The 26,690-nt window shown below is 38.4% G+C and overlaps 1 protein-coding gene across 1 annotated transcript in view; it reads right to left on the minus strand.

The window, feature by feature from the left end:
- Positions 1 to 26,690, minus strand: part of LOC104529133 (propionyl-CoA carboxylase alpha chain, mitochondrial) — a gene marked incomplete at both ends in the record, with an annotated part of 179,698 nt that overhangs the window by 52,459 nt on the left and 100,549 nt on the right. The window contains 2 exons of the mRNA XM_010173337.2: positions 134 to 236; positions 21,702 to 21,804. Coding sequence (XP_010171639.2) covers positions 134 to 236; positions 21,702 to 21,804 — 206 coding nt within the window. The remainder of the gene's footprint in view (positions 1 to 133; positions 237 to 21,701; positions 21,805 to 26,690) is intronic.

The raw sequence follows: 26,690 nt of genomic DNA on the forward strand, positions 1-26,690 counted from the left end.
CACAGCAATGCCTACTAAAGACAAAGCAAACATCTATGTTTGGTCACTGAACAGATGGAGATTTTAGTAGGTATTAAGGATAATATACATCGACTCAAAACATCAAATTTCTTAGAAAATGAGCAGAACTTACAGAAAATGATGAGCCATCCTTTGAAACTGCAACTGGGTAAATTCCATCTCCTAGACGCACAGAGAGCTCCCAGCTACTTCTCTTTGATTTAGCAATAGGAATTCTAAGAAAGAAACAGACAGAAGAATTTTTAACAGAGATTTCATGCTTCTCCCATTTTAAGCAGAAGCATTTGCCTCATAGGACGGTCATGAAGGCTATAAAATATCATTAATCTATAGACACAGTTGGAGAGCACACTTGAAAAAAAAACCAAATACACTTTTCCGTCAAATGGCATATAAGGAGAAAATACACTCTACTTTCTTTCTAGATTTGCCTTGACACACTGGGTACGCTGATAAAGTTGTAGGAAGCTCTTGAATACAGCCAGCACTTGCTGCAGAATTAGCTCAAACAGGATGAAAAGCAAATGAGAAAGTGGATTGGCAGGAGAATAGCAACAGTGATAGCTGGAGCATTCTTTTTAAGTGCAAAATATAATCACTATTTCTTTCATCTCATTCTCAATAAACCTTAAATAAAGGCCAATTATGGACAAAAGATTCAGCCAAACAAGTAATACAAGTAATTTTATAATTAATATACATTTTAGAGTCTCTCATCCACAGAGCCCTTCAAGCAAACTGAAAAAGTGATATATCATCACAGTACACATGCAGGATTATACCTTTTCCTGCAGCATTCAGTGGCTGCACCAGTTATCAGCTAGTACAAGAAACCTGAATCTTTTCAACTTCAGCTTAAAGAAGCACACCTGACAGGAAAGGAATGAGACCTGAGTCTCCATTCTTGGAAGTTCAGAGGAAAACAAGTAATTTTCAGCCATTTTATTTAAATGTATATTCAGTTTCCTCATCCTAACTTCTCAAGTCTCTTCCACTTTGTTGTAACAACTGGTGCCTAAAGGTACGCTACAACTTTTCTGATGAGTTGTTGACATATATCAGCATCAGCAAGTACCATGTAGCCTAAAGAGAATGTAGGAAGGTGGAGTTTAAACTCCATTAAAGTAAAGACACATTATTTTGATATAGCTTTTCTTACACCCTGACTCTTACACACTTAGATTCTCTGTAAGAAATCTATAGAGATAATACATTTATCATCTTTAGGTCTCTTAAGGATAATTTCTGCTATAATGTTCATCTATTGTACATTATAGAGCTTACTACACCATTTTAATACAGCCTTCAGAGTCTTAAAACTTGGAAGCACGTCCTTCTGTGTTACGCCACATGCATCCTCCTGAAGATTCATGTGTCCAGTGAACCACATCTCCCCAAAGGGAGTGGCTCAGATTCCCTGTGGAATCAACAGAAAGAAGCACCTGTGAGGTCTCCAGAGACCACAGGAGGAGAAATTATCTGCCTAAGCCAAGCATAACACACTGACTTGCTAAAGATTTCAGTCATTTTAAGAAGGTTGAGTTTTTAAGACACCTGAAATCTAAGCAAGTACAAGTTCGTGTCCTTAATTAGGCAAGGAGTTTCCAAAAACTGTGCCTTGCAACATGCCTGAAAAGGAGAAATGAAAAAACTAAATATATTAGCTAGACAAATAGATGCATATTTATCATTAGTTATTTCTGGATCTAAGCCAAGTACGGTCTACACCAGATTTCACCAAACATCTTAGCTCACCTCAAACTATCAATTCCCACAAAGTTCATGAAAATAGATATTGAAAATAACATGTTCCCATACTAATGATGCCAAGTGTTACCTTTTACATTTAATACACAGCAACAATTGTCAAAACCACAAATCTAAGGAATGATCTGTGGCTTACTGGGTGCAATGACATTTCTCAGCATCTCATCTTGAAATTCCTGTATGTCACTGAAATACTGAGACTGACTGATAGGAAACGCAACAGACACGGGACTTCCTGGAGAAAAGGAACAGGAATTTCCTGCACAGGTAGCAGGCAGCAAGCTGAGAGATGTTTTCATTGCACTTCCTGGTGTCAGAGCACCAGCAAGGAGGAATGTAGCAGGGTTTTGGCAGAGCCTGGCTAAATGGTACTCCACTGCAACAACCAACGGGATTTAGTTGCTTATAGCAATTTCATATTTCTTATATAAGAGGTAAGACCTCATCTCAAACACAGCTTAGTAGATCTGCTTCACTGGTGGCATGAGATTCCTTATAACCTTGCTGGCACGGCCCTGCTTCATATTGCATTTGACTGGAAGTGACCTCATGAAGCTGGCTGCTGGCCATCAAAGGAAAGACAGTCTTGTTCTCCAGCAGGGATTATTTTTGTTCAGTCCTGTCTTGCTGAGCTTTGTCAAGTGTATCTCCAAACAGGATGCATGCCTCTTGAAAGGCATGACTATGATCACTGCTTTGCCTGGGTTTCAAACAGCCACACAGGCATGTAATTCCTCTCTCTGCAACACTGGTGGTCAGGAGGGCAAGGTCCAGAGCTGCATCTAATACCAAGCACAACAGCAAGTTGTACTTCCCTCCTCGAATTTGCTAGATCCGTTTGCACAGGGACATTTCGCAGCTTTGCTAATCAAGCACCTATGGCTTTGTAACTGTAACCTACAGTTACACTGGCTAAGACAGATACTTACACTAACTCACAATAATCCTACTTTGTCTCCATTAAATCAAATTCCTTTCAAATAAGTTACCTTGTAGTAGACTCCATTTTGATTGCATCCAGAGGGTTTTTTTTTTTACATTAGTGAGGATCATAAAATCCAAAACTAAGGACCAAAATCCAAGTTTCTTGGATATGGAAAGGAAGCTCCTCAAGTCTGTAAACTTCTTCAGAAATGCAAAAGTTTCTATCAGACTAAGAAAGGGGCTTTTTCGTGGGTTTTTTTTCTTGATTTGTTTTGGGGGTGGGTTTTTTTAGATGTCTGAGAAGTCCCAGTGCATGGGAAATAATCTCTTTGTTCTTAGCCAAGGTTGCTTCCCTCGCTGAGAACTCTTCCAAGTCCTCCAAAGGGAAAACATCTGGACTTCTGAATATATTTTCTGCTAGTTCATGGAAAATTCCCCAAACTTCTGGATATTTTCAAAATGTATAACTTTTAAAATTCTATATACTGGGCTGAAATATGATGTATTCTATCTACGGAAAAAAATAATGAAAGAAAAAAGTAATGTCATTTTTACCATCATAAAAGACAAAAAAAAAAGCCTAAGGCGCTTCTCCTCCAACCCTGGATTCTGAATCTACACAGTATGTCTTTCATAGGGTTCAACACGCCCTCTCTTTTCCCACTTTTGGCAAATGAAGTTTATCATCAAAAAAAATTACTTTCTTTACATATAAAGATCACTGCCTGCAGGAAGAAATGCAAGATGAGTGCCGGGTGAATGGGAAGCAGGGCCACAGAGAGCTGTGTGCTGCTGTCCCTTGCCAGGAGCACTACACACAAAAAGAAAGAGAGAGCAAAGCCTGCACCGCAGCCACAACGACAGGAGGCAGGTGGAGGCGGGTGTTACGAACTCCCTCCATGCAGAAATGAGCAGTTCTGAAACTCTCTACTCCATATTGCCTTCTAAAGGCAAGTACCAGCAGCAACAGGGGCAGAGACGAAGAGTACGGCGATCGCCCGGCTCCAAGTCATAAAGGCATCACTCTTAAAGCACTGAAGTTATAAGAACATGTAAACAGTGCAAGAAGAAAAACAGCAGTGTTTGCCTGCTTAGTTAGTTAGTTATTTTCAACCTCTGTTGCTGTTTGTTCAACTACAGATGATGTCATGGTCCCATAATTATGTTCCTTTTACCCCCAACTGCCAAGAGAGCGAGACAGAGGGAGATACTTTATGATAATGCAGCAATTACAGCTCCTGCTTTCTTCGCAAGTTTTCAGAGAAGAGAGCAGACAACTGCTAAAAATTTTAGATCGACACACACTTACTGTGCTCATGGAAAACAGACACTAGTTAAACTATTATCTATTCTAGTCAAAAACAAATAATGAAAGAAAACAGACATTCACAACAGCAAGTCAAGTAATAACTCTGCCCCGGCCCATCCATTTTGATTGTCATCAACCAATCAGATAGAAGGAACTCAATAAAACTACAATTTTCTGCAGTTTGTGGCAAATAAAATCCCCTCTCCCGACTACTGTTGATGATGTAATGAGCTATGATAAATGTCACCAGCTCCTAAAGGGTCAGAAAATTGAGTATAGATTTTTTTTTTTTACTTCCAATTCAAAATGTGAGTTCTAACACTGGGGGAAAAAAACTTACAAATTCTCTTTACTTCTGATATTTTTACTGCATAATACTTTACGTAAACACAGAGAAATCCCAAACTATCATAACAAAATCTCCTGTTATGAAAGATTACAAGCATTTGAAAACCACATTATAGGACACTCCATAAAGCTGTTTTTCAATTGTGCAATTACCTATTCAGCAGTTAAATAAAAGTGAAATATTGACTTAAAACAATGTTAATGGTCAAAGAATCATTAAGAAATCCTTCATCATAACTTTCACAGCAGGTGGCCTGTAAAATGATCAAGAATAATGTGCTGGATTCTGTAGCCACCAAGGTCAGTTTCTGCATACAAATCTTTGCAGGGGGAGAAAAAAAGACCTTCAGAAAGTGGGCCATTCATCTGAACCAAGTTCAGAGATTTTCCAGCACTGTGAAAAGATATGTTATGCAAGCACATAGATGTATTCAGTGGGGGTAGACTGAACCAGCTACATGGAGACTACAAAGGAGCCCTCCCATGGTTCATGAATAAGTCGAGGAAATGATCAGAAAAAAATGGAGAGATGTTTAGACAGATGGCCCACTTAAAATGCCTGGGACAGGGCATAAGCAATTTTAATGAAACTTTAGATCTACCATATAAATTGTTTCTTATTTTCTCCACCCTCCCCTGCAAAAAATGTAAGAAAGGCAAATAGAAATTTAACTACTCAAACAAGAGCCTATCTTACAATATAAAAAAAGGAAAAAAAGGGAAGCGAATCTCACACTTTTGAGTGTTATTGGCTTAATAAGTTCATATACAAAGAAATATCCTTCACAGAACCTTCAACTACCAGATGAATATAAAAGCAGGGAATGGATAGATTAAAAGAATTCTAAACAGAAGTGTACTGCCAAACAAAACAAAAATCTAAGCTTTACTATCTGAGTACTTTCAACACTTTCCAACATAAAAGTTCATCGTTGTACAGAAAAGATAAAAGCAGCACTTTCACAGGATTATTTTAAGAACTAAAAATTATGTGAAAGGAACCTAAGAATCTGGGAATATTTTATTCAGCAATTTGAAGTATTTTCTACATCTATTCACACGCATTTTCTACATACACTCAGACTGATCCATCTATACATATCACGTGCACTTTTACATAAAAATGGGGTTTCCTTCTTTCTGCTTTATGTGTGCATAAGTATACGTATACCCCTTTCACCAAAAGTATGAAAATATACTATCATTAGAGCAAATTATAGTTCTGCATGTCATACAAAATAATAACCTCTACTAGCCTCTGTGCCAGCTGATCAGACAAAGGCTGAAAGAATTATTCAATGCTTATGTAAAAATGGTTTTACCTTGCATTTTCTTACACATTACATTTAGATCAATAACCAATATGCATATTTATAGCCATGTACTCTATCTGAATAGTGAATGCAGGAAAAAAAAAACAAAAAAACAACGAATTCCACGCAAGTTAAGCTATAAAATAAAAAGAACTGCTTTAAAAGGATGCTATGGAGTGCACTGTGCTTTGATTCAAAACAGCGTCCATCTGGATGCTTCCTTTTCCTTTAACAGAAGCCTTTTGGGGGATTTGCATTGACATAAGGGCCTGCAATCCAGTGCCCAATGAAAACATCTAGTACCTTCATCAGTGAACCCCAGATCAAGGCTAAATAAAGCAAAAGTTAAAGCTAGATCTGACAAATCTAGGGTGAATTGAGCTGCCCAGATCTAAGTGTGTGGGCTCAACCCTTTTCATCTTTGTTTAACTGGCAAGTAACCCTGCAGACACCCTGAGCTCACCCTGCCTCACTCTCTTCCACTCTGAAGGTCTCTAAGCATGCAGAAGGTGGGTCCTGCAAACAGAGCCACTCTAACCCAACTGCTTTGCAGCTAGCTTCCCCATCAGCCTGGCAGTGGGGCAGGAACTCGGGGCTCCTCTGCCAAAGCTGTCTCCATAGCCTTAAGGAGGAGGTGTGCTCCAATCACGCAGACAAACATCAACAATTCTAAGTCTCTTGATAACATTTTTATGGCTCTTTTAGCTTTAAATCTATCAGGAAAGGAAGCAGGATTGCTGCTATTGCTCATCTTGCTATAACAAATTCATGCTTGCAGCACGTACATCCAGAGAATGAAATATCTGGGTTATCAGTCTCCCTCAGCCTGTGAGGGTTCAAATCTACCTCCCATGTGTCAAGAGAAAGGGCAAGAGCCCAGGAAGGCATGAGGCATGATTCCTACCTACTGATGGTAGGAAGGAATGAGAGACTCAGAGAAAACAGCTTTGCAGCCTGATGATGCATCCTCTGGGACAAAGAGTTTTGGCATTTGGTCCTACTCCAGAAAACTTCTATGTACTTTGCATTTAACAAACTGGATGAAGCACAAAGCAGTCCTGGAAGCTGCAAGTACAGCCCAAGACCTCTCAATTTCAGGGGAGGGTCAGACTGTCCAGTCCTTCAGCAGATGGCAGCATACCTTGAAAATTACAAATAAATAAATGCAAAACGTGATATCTGAAACTCATTTCCTCTCTGATGGCATGTCAGAGTCTACTTTAGCATTTAGTTTCTCTTGGAAAAAAGAAACATCACAAGCACTAATGCTGGATAAGAGATGTTGCTCCTTGTCTCATTGCAAGCATTTGTGAGATGAGAAGCAAGGAAGCTTCAAATCACGTGTTCACAAGAACAGAGAAGACACATCTATTTTCCATATAATTTACAAGTCTGTGCTTCTGATCTGTTCTTTCAAACAATCTTTCCTAAATCAGCAAAACTATTTACCAAAGAACTACTTGCAAGCAGGTGTTTTTAATCAGATCAGCCAACAATATTGACTTGTGCATTCTGACAATTGTTATAGAGAGAAAAATCTGAAAATCTGTTTGCCAAAAAAAATTTGGGGCTACTTCTCTTCCATTAAAGTATTTAATTTCACAACTGGTCTGCTCTCTAACATCCTTCATTTTTAATAAGAGTTTACTTTGGGCAGTTGGAAATAATAATACACTCCACGAAAGAAAAATTACAAACTCCTTTTCCCATACTAATTCACCTGTATTCCCTTGAACAAGAAAACTTAATTCTCTTCTTGTGCAGATACTTAGGAACAGTCTTACAATAATAATCTCACTTTCTTTTAATGCTCAAAAAGCTTCAGAACAAATCACTGATGCAGCAGGGACTATAACTCTTCTGTTAGCATCATCCTGTAGCAGTTACATCCTTCCATATAACATGATGGTATTGGGATGTAGCTGTTTGTGGGGCAAACAGCTTCCTGCACCTCCATTTAAACAACAGCTGTGTTCAGTAATAATGTGCCATTTTGCATTAAGTTTACAATATTACAGGTTTTCAATGCATGTTAAAAATAGGCAGCAAGCAATCTCTAAACTACTAATATGAAAACTGAGGTGAAATTATTAAAAGATTACCTACTGATATGTTTGATAAGGTAACAGTCACTCAGTTTTACATCTACACAAAAGATAACTTTCCATACTCAATTATTTTTTGAAACATCCAGGCAAAGTCCATGTTAGGCTTGCTCTACTCATCCCACAGAGAAATCTGCCTGACTTGTAGTCTACTAATTTCAAGCTAAATTGCCACTAACCACTGTAAACACGAATTCAAAACACATTTGCTGCTTTAATCCATCATCCCTTTTGTAAGAATTTAGAATTTCAGTTATTCACCCACTTTTTCAGTAGAAGTTCTGAAAAACAAGATAACTCAGAAGTAATCAAGACGACATACAGTGGGTGTGAAAACATCACTGTTTCAGTTTAGATCAGGATACTTCTCCTGTCAGCACCTGCTCAATTTACTACATTAAGAACCAGATCAGGAGTGAGACAGCTACTACAGTCAAGGGAAAAGGAAAGACATTCCAATAAGGGCACCTCTGAGGAAATCTGGCAACAGCACTGGGAGCAAGAACATCAGTCTTCTTCAAGGCCCACAGGGAACACAAATATAGATTACATTAAGCTAACAAAAAACCCACAACAAACTGTCTTAGAGTCACACTGAAAATACCTTCTTATAGAACACCACCTCCAAATATCTTTTTGAGTTTATTATTAAGAACTATATATTGAATGCTACCTTTCCTAAGTTTAATAGTTTCATTTATGTCTCTCACCTAAGACTTACTACTACAGTCCCCTTTTGATGTGTCAGTTCCCTCAGAACTGACTAGATTACACTGCTAGAAGCATGGAACGATTTTCTTTCTGCCACACTTTGTATCACCAGTGATTTGACTCGGTCGCTCTGAAGCCTGCCACATAGGCAATAAGCTGAAGGTCATTATTTAAAACAGAATTCTACTCATTTTTTGTACATCTTGGAAAATGCAATGCTTGCACCAGACTTCAGCAGAGTTCCAGCGTATTCTAAGGGCTCACTCAGAGCTTACCACCTCCTGCAAACTTGGCTGCAGCAGAACCAAAGGAGAACATCCAAGAGCTTAACCATCTTATGCCAATGAGATCAGTTTTGTACTAGAGCTATATTGATCGCATTTGTTCCATTGCAATTTCTCCTCTATATGAGTCTTAATTCAGGAAATACATAGAATGCACATTCAGGATGGTGCATAGTCCCAGAAAACGATGGTCAGATTTTCCCTTACTAGCCATCCTATATGTCACAGTCACAGTTAAAGAAACAGAAGCTGGCCAAGAACAGTAATTAATTTGTAATAATATATTTTTCTAGACAGTGGCTAGCTTTTAAAAAAGATGCTTCTTTACTGCATACACAGGATCTAGTGCTGGGCAACAGCACAAATATCAGTTATATATCTACCAAGCCACAGACATATGTGATTAGAGAATTTGGCTAGAGGTACTCAAGCCAGTTTCCAACAGGCAATGTGACAGCTACTTCCTCTCCCTAAGATGTAAAAAATGTGGCGTATTTCACAGATTCTAAAGCTTTGTTCTCTATATCTTCTGCACTAGATTCCTATGGAACAAATTAATGCCACTAATTCTGTTCAGTTAAAGAGAAAAAAAGAGCAGATGATAAAAACCCCAAGAGTTCATTAAAAATTGTATTAGATAACATAAAACATGCACGTCTTCAATAAGTACCAATTCTTCATGCCTAGACAATTACAGCACATAACAGAGCTCCAGTGACTCACAGTACCTTCAATATATCTTTTACTGCACTTTTAGCTTACACCCAGAGTTCACACCACTGAGCTTTCGCCACCTGATATTAACCATCTTTTCCCTTTATAACTAATGGAAAGAGAAAGGTACCTCTCCACCATGAATTAGACTTTAGATAGGCTGAACTACCTTTACATGACACTTAGCTGTACATTTAAGTTACTTAGGCATTATGAATCTGGGCCACACAAACCCAGGCTCAAACTGTTATTTAACAACTTATCCAAATGAAGATAAATCTTATTGCCTTCCATGTATTTTTACCCTTTTAATAGCACACTTGCAATTGTTCATATTGTGGTCTCACAAGTAAAGAGAAAACTAATAAGAAAAATTGAGTGTGGCTTTCCTACTTAGCTAAAGTTATACACAGATATGAATAAGAATTTCAGAAGAAATTATTAGTTCAACTAGGGTTGACTGAAGAACAAAAAAAAATTGTAACAGGTAGTGTCTCATGCTTCGTATTAATAAAAGCTGCTTTTGCCCATGAGGCTTTCTACTGACTAAAGTCAAAGAAGCCAGGCTGTGTAGGTGGGATGGACCCAAGGAGTGGCAGTAACACAACTTTTTTTAAACTGTGAAATGGCAAAATGCTATTAGCTCTCATTACCCCTTGCTTCTGGGAAGACACATATGAATGACAAAGCTGAGGAAGCTGAAGGGTTGTGGAATGGTGCTCCAATGGCAATAAGACTACCAGGATTTTGGAAATCACTGGAACAGAGATTCACTCTATTCACTCAGATGGGTTCACTGAAAACAGGTGTTAAGAATTGGGAAAAGGAAGCCTGTAGTAGAGGCAGACATGCAATGTCCGAGATCAAAGACTGAAAAAATCACAGTTAATAGAGGAATCAGGTGGACTGTTAGTAAACATCTTAAAATGATTGTGATTTTCCCAAGGATATGAGTAACAAGAAAAAAGGATTTGCTGCAGGGAAGTGTGAGGAAAATGTAGGATTTAGAAGTGCTCTCACTAGTTCAAGGAAACGAACAGAGAAAAGCTGTTGGTTTACAGCATCTTCCCTGTCTACAGACATTAACAGCTGGGTGTGGTTAGATGAGGAAATGCTTTAAATTTCAGTGTCTGGTAGAAAAATGGGTAGCAAGGCCTGGAGAAAATCACTATGTAACCAAGGTGTACCAGATCACTACTCAGAAACACATATCACAACAATGGTAAGACAGAAGCTTAAAACCTATGAAGGATAAAATGTAACTAATATATCCGATTTTTTTAAGGTGCTTTTTAAATCTGGTATTCAATAGGCAAATAAATTACTAGCATTGTCATGCTACTAACTGCAGCAAGACTAATTTTACTAAGCACCACAGAGAGACAGGATAAAGACCTGTCATCATCTCCTTTCTAAGTCAAAGGGTAAACATCCCTGGTTTCAAAAGAACCGGGTCCTGCGTTGTTCTTTCCTGCCCAGTCTTTCTCACACTACAGGCTTTGAAGATACATGTTAAAGGGAAGCCACAGCCAAAACAAACTCCAAGCACTACATCTAATTACACAGAGCAGCAAACCACTAAAGAATGGTCTGTGAAAAATATTAAAGAATCATCCATAATCACAAAGGGAAAAGTCATCTGAGCAGTCTCAACACTCCAGGGAAAAATGTCCAGGCCTCTGAATACTCAATATGAGCCAACAACAATCAGGATAATTTTTATTTAAAATATCATTTATCTCAAGTATCCCATCTGAAATATGACAACATATCCACGTAGTTTTTCTTTTAAGACTCACAACGCCATCACTTACAAAGACAAAAATATATAGCATATAAGGCAGAACAAAGAAGGTTACCTCACATGCAGGTAGCAGATCACTGGGTTTGAGTGCTGCAAGCCTCAGGCACGAGATTCAACTCCAAGATAGCGAATAGCAGCACAATTAGCAATGTCACCTCTCAAATACTCCTCATTAGAATTAGTTAAACTTACATCGTTGCAGAGCAACAAACAGGCCTGTGGTCTTACATATAGAGATGAAAAATGTTATTTTATTATCACTTGGTAATGCACATACCAGGAAAAAATGTTTTACCAAGAAAGGGAATTTCCAAGACTTTGAGAGAAAGGTAGAACTCATTTTTCTCATGAAAATGTTTCTTCAATATTTTCACTTAAAACACATACACACTAGAGCTATGCAGAAGTGGCCTCTCAAAGTTGAAGAGAAAGAAGCCTTAGCTCAATCTTGTATGTTTACACTTTTAATCTTACCCTTAAACAAGACTGAATTGAGCATAACCACACTGAAGGTCAGCTTCTATACTGGCATATCAAATTTCAAACCAACAGCTCTTTTATTCAAAATATGTTAGATAAAAAGGTAATATGCTCTCTGTAAGAGTTCCCTTGAGGTTAGAAGAACCAATAAATTAACTGTTACCATATGTTTGGCTCCTTTTGGCAAAATTCAGTAACAAAACACTGCCAAACCTCTTTTGGCAGGTAATATTGGGTAGTTTATAGCACAACTTGGGGGGAAAAAGAAAACTGGACAGAAAGCTTGGAAATTAATAGAAGAAACTGTATTTCTATCCTTGTATTGTTAGCTATATGCTGTTGAAAGAAAAATTCTAACAAAGTCAGCTCTATTGGTCTGATCTCTAATAAGCAGCTGCTTCCTCAAAAAGAGCTGTATCAAATGCAAACCCAAACACTCCAGCTAGTACAGTAATGCAGATATTCTGCATCTGTTTTGGTTTTTGTTTTGGTTTTTTTTTAAAATAATACCAGATATGTACAATCTGTTTTATAAACGAGAAGCTCTGTAAAATTAGTATTCCAAAATGTTAAAATGCATATTAGTGCTTTCATTATAGTGGGCTTATTTCGTTATAAATGAGCAAAGTCTGGGCTTACTTGCAATGCCATGTTCTTAAGTTTTACTTATATTAAAATTAAATCCTTTTTTCCCACATCTTTTATATCTACATAATTGAAAACAGAACACAACAGATAAGTCTTTAACACTACACCTCTAATTATAATTATAGACACAGGACATGAAATTCTGGGTATTTTAAGGACATCTATTACAGACCTTTTTTTAATTCCAGTTAAACAGGTGCAGGAGAATCTAGTTGATCCTATTCCTTTACCAAAACAAGTAGGACTTGCTCTATAAGGTCACAGTTACATTAAATCAATGCTTTTTCAGATATGAAAATGCCAATTTCATTTTATTTTTGTAACTGTCTCATTTTATTTTTTTAATCATCTATGATAACGTACTCTAAATTAATTATTATTTTTATTTCCAATAAAATGAATATAACCTGTTCATGCCATGATGGTTTGCATGTACAGGAAAAATAGACACTTAAAAATTCCTTATTTCTTTAATCAGTTACATCATCCCATTAAATTCTAATTTTTATGTATATAAATCACTTGCTATTCAGCTCACAGTTCCACACACACATCTGGCAAGGAGTTTGAAGCAGGTTGACAGGTATAGGCCAGACATTGCACTTCTTAAAGTCATGTTATTGCCTGGTTAATCCGATATTTGTATTAATTTGATTACAAGCACGTACAGGTAAAAGTAATTCTAAAGTGTAGGTCTAAAGATTATAATACAAGTTTCCGGAAGGTTTCTCCAGAAGAAAAATATTTTTGCTATTCTACAGATGCTTGCCTCATTCAGCCATTTGGGATTTTATTAATAATCTTCTCATTACTGTATTTTCATCTTCCGCTTTCTTATTTTTTATTTTAAGTAAGGCAATTTCTGTGAAGACTTGACACTGAAATCAGAGACTTCATTACCCTGCAAAATATATCCCCAGTTCAAAGTATTTAAGAGGGTTAAACAAAATGCAAACATTTAATGCAACATTAAGCATGTGAAATAAAAACCTGATTGCCTAAAGAAAGCATGCTATGCTGTTACCCTGGTGACAGGTTAAAAAAGGATTGTGAGCTGAATGGCTGTATGATATGAAATTAAAATGTTTCACATTGAACAATCCAAAATGAATTGGGAAAGGTTAGAGCAGAGGAGAGAGAAATCAATTCTCCAATGGCAATGGTGAATGGAAGTGAAGTCTGAATAGGATTTGCCAGTGGGGTGCAACAGCTGCCAAATATCCTGCAGCCAAAGAATTACAATAATACTGATGAAGTGTGCAAGGGCTTTTGGAATCATTGCAGGGAACAGAGAAATACTCCTACAATAATGAGGCCATTCTGTGTCCCATCCCACTTTCGCAGTTGAATCAAAGGAAAAAGAAACGGTTGAAAATTGCAATACTCAATAACAAAGGTATAAATGAATTATCTATCCCTTCAATCAATATCTTACATTTAACTGCAGCCTTTGTGAACCATGAATGAAGCACACATGCTAAAGAATGGACAAATCAAGACACATACATGTAAAAGTATGCAGACAAAATTGAATGAGAGAGTTTTTCTTCCCATATTATTTTGTTGATAACACTTCTACTGCAACAGCATCCAGAATAAGCTACACACCACTCAAACAAACAGCAGGACACAGCCCCAAGGAACTTCACAAGGTAAGGTCCTGATGTTCATGCTAATCTTTATGTTAATAATCTTAGGAAAGAAACATCAATGACACTTCTCATGTGAATGCAGTCACATATGCATTCATTGAGTTTAGAGTCTCCCCAAGTCAAGAAAAACTTTGCCATTCCATAAAATCCTCCAATACAACTTCATTTCTGCCCTTCAAAACCCCAAATAAAACATGCAGACAGAGAGAAAAAGCTATGTTAAAAATAGCTGTAAAATGACCAGGGAGCACATGGCGATTAGCACACACCTTGTTAATTCTGTATTTTCATGCATTCTCTTTTTACACACAGATACATATTAAAGAACAGGTCTAGGTGGTGTAAACCTGCATGAGAGGAAGGAATTGTTGGGCTTATAAAACAGATCAAAGAGAGAGAAGTCTTGTGGTAAAGAGAGGATCTTGAAGAAAAGGTCATAAGCAAAGCACAGAAGAGAAAAGGGCCAGATTCACAACTAAAAAGGGCCAGGGATATGGCAGCACAACAAAAAACACTCACTTGTGTACACTATGTAAATTCAAGTTTCAACATTAAGTGAAACAGGAGCCACAGAAGCTGCACAGCTACTACAGCAGCTGCTGTTTTCCCAGCAGACATGGTGAAAATAAAAAATGAACACAGGGACTTGGCCAGCTGCATTTACTTTGGTGAACAGCTTTCCCACCAGCAATCACCTCAGCAAGCTGTGTGCCACTGCTCTGGGGATCTTCCCAAGAGATGCTCCATGAGCTTCAAACTTCTCATAATGACCTTCATAATGATTTCATAATGAGTATCAACTCTAAAGATTGAGCAAGCATGGATTCCTGAGTGCCCAGGACACCTTTTTCTCTCTACAAATGACATAGGGATGACAGGCTATGAAAATTTCCTGTAACCATTCTGTTTCTGGAATACATGTTCATGAACCATATGTAATGATGGCTCTGTTTTCAAATGACTATATAAATACCTTCTATTACTTACGTTATCGGTTCTGATACCATTCAAGTAATCCAATCAAAGAAAAAACGTGAAACATAGAAACACAAATGTTACCTTGAAATGTTCTATTTCAACTTTTATGTTTTACATAAAAGTTCATTTCCACTGTCCAAAAATAACTGTTTCATATATTTGCACCTACTTCTTTGTCTCTAGCACATATAATCCTCCTTCTGTAATAAGCAAATGAGCAATGTAGAGGGGTAAATAATACCAGATTTTAAAGACAGCTAGACTACTATATAGGGCAGCTGTTTTAGCAGTGATTAAGCAAGATTACAAAAAAAAAAAAAGATAAAGTAATTATTTACGAGAGGTCAAGAGAACAACATTGAGTAACACCTCAAGAGACAATAGAGGGTTGTCACAATCAGAATAGCTCATTATAAACAAGGATATTGCACAAAAAAAAGGAGAACAGAGCCTTAGTACCTTGCTGGTCTATGGGGAAAGAAAAAACACACAGTGTCTGACACTGCTATAGTTACATAAACATATTGAGGACTTTCAAAGGCAAAACAGTAAATCATGAAAGAATGCTTGACTCGTTGACCAGGGGACCAGAACAGTAAGGGTAAGACACTTATTTTCATGAGCTAAGGATGACTGCGTAACTCCAAAGTGAGGGAATGAAGAAAGCCACAAGTGGGTTGGACTTAGTCATCCTTACCAAATGAAAACAGTGTTTTATCTTTATATCACACTAGAGGGTATTTGTAGGGTAAGGCAAAGTATAAATATTTAGCTGTACTTGCAATAACTGTTCATCTTATTACTGCAGTTCAGGGGGTGGGGCGGGGTGGAAGAAAAATAAAAATCGTGTAATGCAATTGATACAATTCAGCAGTGCCTGTGACCAGGCTGCAAGTAAGAACTCTCCCTCTTTCCAAGCAGCCAGTTCAGATTACTCCAGTGAATTTTCCTGACATCATCTTCCTTCTTAAAATTAACGTAACAGAACCGTATTTTGTGCTGCTCCAGCAGCACAGGAGCACCAGAAAGCTCTCCTATTGGGCAGCTGTCCGTGCTTCCATATGGGGAAGCCCTAGGCTGGCAAAGAGCTGGCTCTGGCCCAGACTCCAGCAGGGTAATAGGTGTAGTCTATGTGAAAGCAAGCATGCCCGAGAGGTGCAGGGCTCCACTGCTCTCCGAGCAGTTCCTTCGCGGTCCTAATCATGCAATGGCAAGGCAAAGCAGGCATCCAAACCACCATTACTGAGTGTACCTGAGGTTTTACATCAATATATCTGCACCAAAGCAACCCAGACACAAACCTACAATAATTCATTAAATAAAAAGCTAAATATATCCATTTCTGTTCTTGTAGTTCATCAGTCTACTGCACTAGACCCCTGATTTTTCAGAATTTTAAAACACATGAAAATTCAGCTGAGACATTTCAGAACCTGACAAACACTTGCTTGTATTTTATTTTATCTGTAGTTTCTCACTATACACTCACCTTTCCTGTGAAATTATTATTTTATACTTCGAAAGCATCATTCATTTTTTGGTGTCAAAATATTTTATACATGTTGGTAAGTATTTGCAAAATCTCAATAATGCAGTAAAGTATTAAGGCCATTTTGTCCTTTTGTAAACTGAGGCCCAATCCAACAGACTTCTTTAAAGTCCCACAAGAACAGTTAGGAGTCTAACTCAAGACTCCCTAATCCCAGATTTCTACATTAAACACACGATCAAGAAAGAACTTTAAGTTTTTTGCTAGCAATATAAAACATTTTCCAATGTGTTACCACCTTTTTGCATGCAGTATCAGGTAATACGGGCACACACAGTCTCACTGTTTTTTTTCCAAGTCATAAATGATGAAAGAGTAAAACCCATAGAAAAATTAGGAAAATACACTTAGCAGCCAACACAAGCAACGCATAGGAAGTGCTGTAGGCAATTGGGTTTAGAAGTATAAACATCACATTAGTAGACCCATGAGATAGCATGATGTAGCCACACCTGGAGAGTCACTCTCCCATTCCCCTCCCAACCCACTAATGAAAACAAGTCTGAAGCCAAAATGTGAAGATTCAACTGTACAACATCATTTTTGGTCTCAAAGGCTAACTACATCAAACAGACGTAAAATAAGCTGGACTCACTTCAGCCAAAATATGTTTCCACTTGAAACAAGATCAAGTTCTGTCTAGAAGATCTTGGGATTTTACTAGATGCTGTAAATCTGTTCAGCAGCTGTGGGTGGCACCAGTTTCACAATAAACTGGACTATGGAATAAAGTAGGAAAAATCCTAGATAAAATAACTGAAAGCTGAACAATGAAGCAATCATCAATCATTCATTGTTCTTTCCTGTAGGAAACATGTGCCCCTATTATCTGGATATCACAGTGAAATACTCACATTAGTATCTGTCTCACAAAATACCAAGCATTTTCATTAGCTAATCATCTTTAAAAAAAAAACAAAACCCCACATACCACAACCAAACCACCCGACAACAACCTTTTTCTGAAGAGAATTGGTTAAATAAGAATCAGTTAAATTAAAAAAAAATACCCATAGAAAATGCTCTAAATATTTGACTGCATAATAGAAGTAAATGTCTATATCCCTGGAACTCTGAGCACACACAGGTCTCAAGCAGCTGTTCTAGCTAACAGTTTACAAATTAATCCTAGGAGACTACTGGTGAGGCCAGGGGCACTCAGCAATGCAGACAGTGGAAACTCACCTGTGGGTGCCCCACCCAAATCACAACATAATTTATTCTAACACAGGAAAGGCAAAACAGCCTTCAGCTTGTGGCCTGTATTAACCACAATGCTACACAAACTAATGCAACAAAGAATCCCACTACAGGGCTCACATCCAATTGAAACTAGCTGAAGAAAATTGGGTGTTTGATCCTAATGAGGCAATAGCAAGAACCTTACAGTTGATAATTGAGTCACCCAGGGGACTGCAAAAATACATATTTTCCAGTCACATCCCTGCAAATATCATCAACTGTAGAGGAGAACCCCCACCATGAGGCTGCTACTAGGCTGATCTGTGGCAGAGAGCTAAGGCCCACCTCTGTATCCCTTTTACGAGCCATCCTCTGCTCACCTCTTCCTCCTTGCTACACATTCCCACTCTTGTAGCTCTTCCAGAATAATTCCACTTGTCATGAGTACTTAACCTGGTTCTGTCAGAATGATCTAAAGCAAAGTATTATTAAACTGTTTCTATGCTAGTACAGGTCATTTTAGCAGAACCAGAGTAGAAAGCAGCTACACACAAAATTGTGCCTGCATACCTGGGGGAGGAGGAGAAAAAGGCAGAGAACAAGGGAGGAGCAGGCTGGGATAACAATTCCTTAATCTGGCTCAGCTGCATTTCACCTGATTGCAGTCTTAGTAGCCCTGTTAGTGAAAGGTGGAGCTTCTGTGAAGACTTCCAAGCACACTTTATCTATTTGACTGTAATAACAATCCTGAGCTTCGGCTGAATAAATCATGGGGAAGAAAGGGAACACAAAATACCCCTGCAGTTGTGAAAAGAATGCATATTATAAATATGGCTCCCAAAAGGGAAAAAAAAAAAACCAAACCAAAACCAAAGATAAGCATACAACTCAAGTTCAGCAGAAAACTGTCTATTTGGCAGCTGTGACAAGAATTAATGCATTATTTCAAAATCCTACTTTTCAGTGCAATTCCTTCCACAAAAATTCCTCAATTGCTTTCAATGCATGAAAAAAAAAAAATGCTGTCAACATAAATAGTGCCAGAGAACTGAAATTTTGAAGATGATAATCAACATGTTGATGCACTTTTCCAAACCATTAGGAGAATGTTATGAATCAACTTTGGAGCATGCAGTCTGTCTAGTCCGCTTACTTACTCCAACATGGATGCAAAATTCACACAGACTCCAAATGCCTAATTCTGCTACAGTGAACCGCATCCAAGATTACAACTGGCCTTTTTGATTTGTTGCCAGTAGCACAGGTTCCTACTCTGCACTGTTTGTTTACTAATATTTTTTAAACAGATTGCAGTCATACCAATAACGTTGTGCTTTCTCTGTCCACAATCCTGCTCCCTAAAAAGTACCCATGACATCAGTACTTGTTAAAACCAAGTCAGATGCAGTTTGGGTAAGTCCAGGACATGTCACGAAGGATCCTTGATGGGGCTGCAGTACCTTGTATGCTCCACAGTCCTCAGTCCCCTCTAGAGGGAGTCCACTAGCTGCTCTAAGGAATGGAGAACACTGTCCAGGACATTGCGTAATCCTTTGACCTCACTCTGCATTTGCTTCTTTGACTTTTCCTCTGAAGGAGCTGCATGATTTTGAGGAAAGGGTATCATTATCAGGTTTTGTTTTCTTCAGAAGTAAATTACTAGTAAGCCTTTTTGCACTATCTTGTCCTTACTTGGCCTCAAGCAGGCAGCTTTGCTATCATTATAACAAGTAGATCTAACAATATATGTGGATTGAAACCATGACCAATTCAATAAGAACCATACCCAGCCACCACTTGGGAGAAAAATTTAAGGCTCAGCTTCTGAAGGATTCATTCCAGATTTGCTTATGCCTCAAGAGACAGAAAAGGCCATCCTTTGAAAGCTGAGCTGAACATAAGTACACCACATCATGGCAAGAGAGTGATCTTTCCTATACTGAAAAGATGTTAGCTTCACCATTTAAAATCTGAAAAAAAATCAGTCTAGTCTTAAAAACCTGATGTGGTCAGACTGCTGCCTTCTCTGTTCATGGTGGAGAAATATACTTGAGGGAGTTAGCCTAGGACTCCAAAAACAAGCATCATTTTTTTTTCAAAGCAGGGGTGTATTTCTTTCCCTGATGCAGCACAAAACAAGATGAATGACCATGCCTGACTGCTCAATGCAATACTTCATTTACATATTTGATATCTCAGTTAAAATAGTCATGTATGTCTTCCCTATTAAGATATACAGACACCTAGTACTGAAAGGAAATACTTGCAATAAAAAGCAAACATTAAAAGAGTTTTCAGAAATCGGACTCCTTTTCTTTTTAGCAAGTAAGAACATTTTATAAGCCAGAGAAAAAAAATCAAATCAGAGCAGGGAATGCAATAGCAGTTTGAGAATCACTACTTAAATCAACAATTTCTATCCTTACTCTAAGTACAAAGTAATCCATTACTTCTCTATAGCAGTACCAGACTACTTAACTTCTTATGCTGGCCAGTAAAAACCTCAATCAAGGCTCCTCTTCATTTTCCCTTATTCATCTTTTACTCAGGGAACAGTGGCCTTCAAGCACTTATTCTCTTCCTTATGCCATTTGCTATGGAGGATATAACTTGTGGAAGGACATAAAAAGGTGCTTGACTTTCCCCTATAGGTGCATAAGGCAAGCAATGACCTAGCCCTACATATGCTATATATTACAAAGCCATTATGCTTGCCCTAAGTGTCTCTTTTTTTTCTTTCTTAACACCATATGGTACTATTTATCTTTGTGGGTACAAATAAAAATAAAGACTTCTTGAAACCACATTTGATTTATTCCTGACCACTGTAAAATCAGTAATAGAATACACTGTCAAACCACTGGCATGGAATGTGAATAATGTTTATCCTGCATTCTGACTTCCCTCTCACACAACTACATTTAAGAATGTAAAGCAAGAAGGAAGAGTCACGCTGAAGTTAGGATTCACTATATGCAATTGTTGCGAACACCAACTACCCAAGCAAGTTTCACAAATTCAGTTGTTCTGAAGTTGTTGCCTCCTCCCTGGAAGTGTTCAAGGCCAGGCTGGATGAGGCTTTGAGCAACCTGGTCTAGTGGGTGGTGTCCCTGTTCATGGCAGGGGGGTTGGAACTAGATGAGCTTTAAGGTCCCTTCCAACCTATGCCATCCTATGATTCTATGATTCTAATAGAAGGTCTCAAGGCACTGACAATGATGGGCCAGAGGACAATGAAAGCGAGAAACACCCTTGAGGAAAAAAGCATAACTGTTCCAACAAGTGGGAGAAAATTAGTATTTTGACAGAGGCTACTGCAGTGGCTGGCCAATTAACAGTACAAGGTACCTAGGTAACTAGTAGCTGCTATCCAAAAGAATGAGGGAGTGGGGGGGAAAAGCACAAAAAAAATACTCAAAGCAAGGTGCTGACTCTTCCAGCATTTACCAGTTAGAAAGTGTTTTCAGAATTAGACGCTAAACTATTAAGGTTCTTCTTCAAGGTAGTGAATTACTCATGAATCCACAATATTTTAAAGCTCTGTAGCTGAATATTCATATTATCCCAAAGTGCTTAGATCACTTCAAATGGGCACATGGGAAATCTGTGATGCTCAATTTGTGGTTAGTTACTAATGCAGCAAGATTTTGCATTAATGAAACTCCTGATGTGCATTAATTACTGTACTGGCTTGTAACACATTTTTGTGCCTATTAGTTTGCTAATATGTAGAATAAAAATAATCACATATGACTTGTGTGAGTAGGGAAATGTAAGCCACAGCTCATTTGAATTTAGAAAAAACAGACTACATTAAGAATCCATGCAGTTTCTCACCAGTGTCTCTCGTACATGAGAAGATGCCATTAACAAAAGGCATCAGCACATCTGAGTTCCTAGAAACGAGCTCACCTTGGAGTCCCTAGAAATCGCTGTGATCTCAGTTGTTCAGCCACATATAAAGACGCTGCTGTTGCCAGTAGTTCTCTTCTTTCAAGATCTGTCAACTTGTGTCCTAGTTTTCAAAGAGCAGTTAAAAAAAATACATTAGATACCAGAGACCAATACATACACAGAAAGTAACAACTACCAGTGAGGACGCTGCATATCCTTATACATGAAACCTGCATTTTTTTCCCCCTAAATTAAGATGAGGCTTAGCAGAGCAGACGCTCTGAGTTTCAGAGCTTAAATTGCATGTTTTCATACAGATCAGCCCTACTGCTAACACTGGTATCTCTGTTAAAAACAATTTGACAACTGAAAGAAAAAAACCTGAACAATGCTGCAGCATCTTGTTTTCGTTAGTGAAATGTCACTGGTTGACATATTGTGCCTTATGCTGCTAAGGAATCCATCTGTACATTAGAACTTACTCAAAATATACAGCATTCTTTCTTAGTACTTTACCTTGCAAGGGCTACAGATCTTCCAGGCAAAAGGAATAATACAACAATATAAACCCCAGAAATAAATGTGGATAAAACTACTCGTCAGCCCTGGGTCATTTAGTGCCATTTGTGTAATTATTACTTTGAGACTGATAGAGTCAAAATCATATTTGGCTTTCCATAAGCAGAAAATAGCTCAAAGTAGTTTACAATCTTGAAAGGTGGAAAACAGGGTGACTGGAAGCAGGTTTTCTCCCAACCTGGTCTTGTTCCAGGAAGTGGAGGTTAATTAGGAATTTGATTGTCCATTCAGCAGGCTAAAGGACAGAGCAGTGAAAGAATTTGGCCTGTCAGAACCTAGAAAGAAACCCAGTTTTGTCCCAGCTAAAAACCAGGACAAGGTCAGAAACCGCACAACACAGATTTGGTATGAGAAGCTGGCAAACAGGTGGCCAAGACTGGTGTCACCAGAGAAGCAGAACAGTGAAAACTGATGTGAAAGGGAGCAAAAGGACAAGTAGTCGGTCCATACGGCAGTGGCAGGAAGTTAAAAGTTGACACAGAAGAGAAGAAGTGCAAAGATGAGCTTTATGGAAAAAAAAGAGGAAAGCTTTATCCTCAGGAGAGGGAATTCAAGCAAATGAAGGCAAGGATGTTTCAAAAGCCAGAGGAGAGGAAAAGGCGATAAATTAAGTTTTTTTTAAAAAAAATAAAGGTAAGACTGAAAGATTTAGCTGAATGCAGTTACAACAGAGCTCTTAAGAAGTGCTTTGTGCAGCCCCTCTCCACATCAGCAGACCTTCACGTGCACATACCACAGCAGATGCCATCATCCATGGCAAGTACAGATGCACAGGAAGGGGTGGGGAAGAGGTCCAGAAGGCGGTATCTCCCTGAGCAACTCTGCCCAGAGGGGCACATTTGTTTCCAGTACTGCAGCAGAGAAAAAGTTACACAGGTCCCTTCTACACCTCTACTCTCCCATCACCTCAGCACTACTGCATACAATGTTAACTCATACTCTCCAGTACTGGTCCCTAGCAAGTAACAATTTCTATCAGTAGGAAAAATAAGATTAACACAATCCTCAGGAAAACCCAGAATGGAGACCTCTGAAAAGGGCTGGAGCAGACTTTACAATAACAAGTGCACAATTTCAAAACAGGATGTCTTCTGCACAGGACTCATCATTCCACTGGACACATTAAATAAGGACAGGTGAAGAGGCTGCTCAGAGTCCACCTCAGCAACGCAATCATGCCACTGTGATGGAAACATACTCATTACAGCTCCAGCTACCACTACAAAGTAGTCATCACAGGACAGAAAAATGTAAATTTAAAAATAACAAAAGCCACCAAATCTGCATCAATTTATTTTTAATTTAGTTCATATTAACATATTCTGGCTAAAGATTACTGCCACTTCCTTCACTCAGTGCTTATTATTTTTTATCTGCCTTGAAATGGAAACTGTCTTTAACAAATACTTGCAAAAATACAAATGTTGAAAGGCTGAGGAACTGGCTTGAGAAACGAACTCGATCTTTCCTTTGCCAGTTACTAGAAAAGCTGATTGCAAAGTAAAAGTAAAAAAACATGGAACTTCTGTACCGTTTGTGTGTGTGTGTATATATATATATATAAACACATATGTGCATATATAAGCCTTACATAATTATACAATGCAATAAGCGCAGAGCCACGAAGATGATTAAGGGAGTGGAGCATCTCCCTTCTGAGGAAAGGCTGAGGGAGCTGGGTCTCTTTAGCTTGGAGAAGAGGAGACTGAGGGGAGACCTCATTAATGTTTACAAATATGTTAAGGGCAAATGTCAGGAGGATGGAGCCAGGCTCTTCTCAGTGATGCCCAATGATAGGACAAGGAGCAATGGGTGTGAGCTGGAACACAGGAGGTTCCGCTTAAACTTGAGAAAAAACTTCTTTACGGTGAGGGTGACAGAGCCCTGGGACAGGCTGCCCAGGGAGGTTGTGGAGTCTCCTTCTCTGGAGACATTCAAGACCCGCCTGGATGCCTTCCTGTGTGATCTCATTTAGGTTCCTGCTCCAGCAGGGGAATTGGACTAGATGATCTTTTGAGGTCCCTTCCAATCCCTGACATTCTGTGATTCTGTGTGAACTATCTAGCTCTGAAATGTGCCAATTTTCCAGTTGTTTACACGCAGTGAAGAAGCTCTGAAATAGTTCTTCCAAAACTACGTATCTAAAATTGATAATCTGTTTACATGTCTCAGCTAAAGATACACCAGGAAATCTATCTTAAAACCTTTGCTTTTCAGTCACCCTGCCTACCACCCATGAGAAGTCTGTGTGACCAAAACTGCATGTTCCCACCTGCTTCAACATACACTGGTACTATCAACTCATGTAGAGGAACCAGGTAAAACTAAAAAGATCCCAATTTGAAGGTTTTATTGCATGACCTTCATCTTGGACAAAATCAATAACTGCTTTTACACTTGCTGTGCTGCAAAAACTATTTTCTCCCTGTATCTTCAATAAAAATCAAACTCCAAACAGTGAAGAAAGGCCAATAATTTGAAACAGGTTAACAACTGATCAAGAGTTACATTCACCTCTTCATTATCACAAACAGAAAAAGAAAAAAAAATAATGTTTACCCACTTTCTCTATTTGCCACTATTTGCATTAGTTGTGGCACAGACGTGACTCTAGTATCCATTGTGGGCAATTTGCATTTATTTTCCTAAGTCTGGAAGATAATATAAACTGTTAAGAAGAACATGCCAAATTAGGTTTTGGTCTTTGGTTCTTCAGCAATAATGATACAATCCTACCACAGAATGTCCTTAGCATAACTTTGGAGGCATACCTCAGAAGCTTGATTAAAGGCTGTTTCCTAAGGATGGCAATTTACCTTTATTATACAAGACAGACTGCTGTCAGTACTGCCTAAGTTCTCTGAAATCCAGTCCCATTTCCCTTGCCTTCTGCTCTTGCTCTGCTGCTACAATCAGCAGAATTTTAAACAGTTTTGAAGTTAAACTTTCAATTACATTACTGCATTTGGAAATACACAAATACACCAGATAGTGATACCTTTGTTTCACTTTAAGTCTTGTTTTACCTTACAAGCCACCCCTTAGGATTTCAATCAGATGTCCCGAGGTATAAGTTAATATTCACCATCAATAAAGATATAACACCACAGCCTTTCAAGTTCACCATGCAGAAGATCAATCTGAAAAGTAACAAAGCTACCTCTGGGGCATTTGCCCAAGTGCTGCCTTGACAGGGAGTGAGATGAGTAAGCAACAAAGTTCCCCAGCTTCCCCAACACGGGAAGTTCTGCCACTGCTCTTTCCTCTCTCATCGCTGCAGACTCCTGGGCTACATGCAGATTTCATCTCCACCATAAAATGTAAAGCAGCTCCCAAATCTCTCTGCTCGATCTCGGATATACTTCTGCATTAACACTATCATTGGTGAGCTGCATTATATAAGGTTTATAAAACAGGTTTAATGGCTATGAAATTAAATGACAACTGAAGGCGCGGAAGCACTGTTGTTCATATTATTTAAAACTAGACCACATGCATCTATTACTACTAAATGACAGAACCCTGGTTGGAAGGAAGACAAGGAAATAGTATTTCTCTCTCACTTCCCTGATGTTATGATTGCTTAAATCAATATTATCCCAGTATCCCCCAAGCTGAGTCAAAAAGGTTCATGCAATTACTTTACATAACCAACTTCAAATTAAATTACATAAAAGGTCACTTTTTCCCATAACAGTCTCATTTGCATTTTGTCCTAGAAATGTGTTTCCTACTATCGGTTATGGGGGGAGGGAACTGGTTATGGTGCCTGTGGCTTTTACTTAATACTTAAAAAGTGACTGTTTTCTGAGTGGCAAGAATAAAAATTAAAAGCAAAATGGGTAAGGCAAAAAGTATAATGCATAATTCAGACCCACACCAATGCAGGCAACTTTGTATCATTCCTAGGTTCTGTTTTGGCTTGAGTTTTTCCCTGATGGATTTTGAACTTGACCATTACAGGTGGCATGTATACTGAGTAGACTACAGCAGAAAAAGTTGCATGTTATCAGAGGTTTTAATTCCTTCTGAACTCCAGCAGAGCTTTGCTCCACCCACATGGTCATGTTAAAACACAGACAATATAGTCTGTGTGTGCAACCTCAAACCATTCAGAATAGTGAAGATGTCTCAAAGGGCTCAAGATCACTTATAAGATAGATGCTATCGCATGCAGAAAGGAAACCTCTACTACTTTGAATTATAAAGGGATTAATGACAGAACAGGAATCATACCTTGGCTTCACTTGTCAGAAAGACAACAAAGTAGTAAGCTGTCAAGTCAATTTTTATAATCCAGTAGCTTCATAAAATGAAGACAAAGACTGGATTCCAGTGTGGATAAGATGAATTAACAGCAACCATCTTCTCCCTTCTAACAGTAACACAGCCAGGAGAAGCTGCCTATCGCCCCCCCACCCCCACCCC

Source organism: Antrostomus carolinensis, unplaced genomic scaffold, assembly GCF_000700745.2.
Source record: "Antrostomus carolinensis isolate BGI_N321 unplaced genomic scaffold, ASM70074v2 scaffold238, whole genome shotgun sequence".
In the NCBI taxonomy this organism is placed as follows: Eukaryota; Metazoa; Chordata; class Aves; order Caprimulgiformes; family Caprimulgidae; genus Antrostomus; species Antrostomus carolinensis.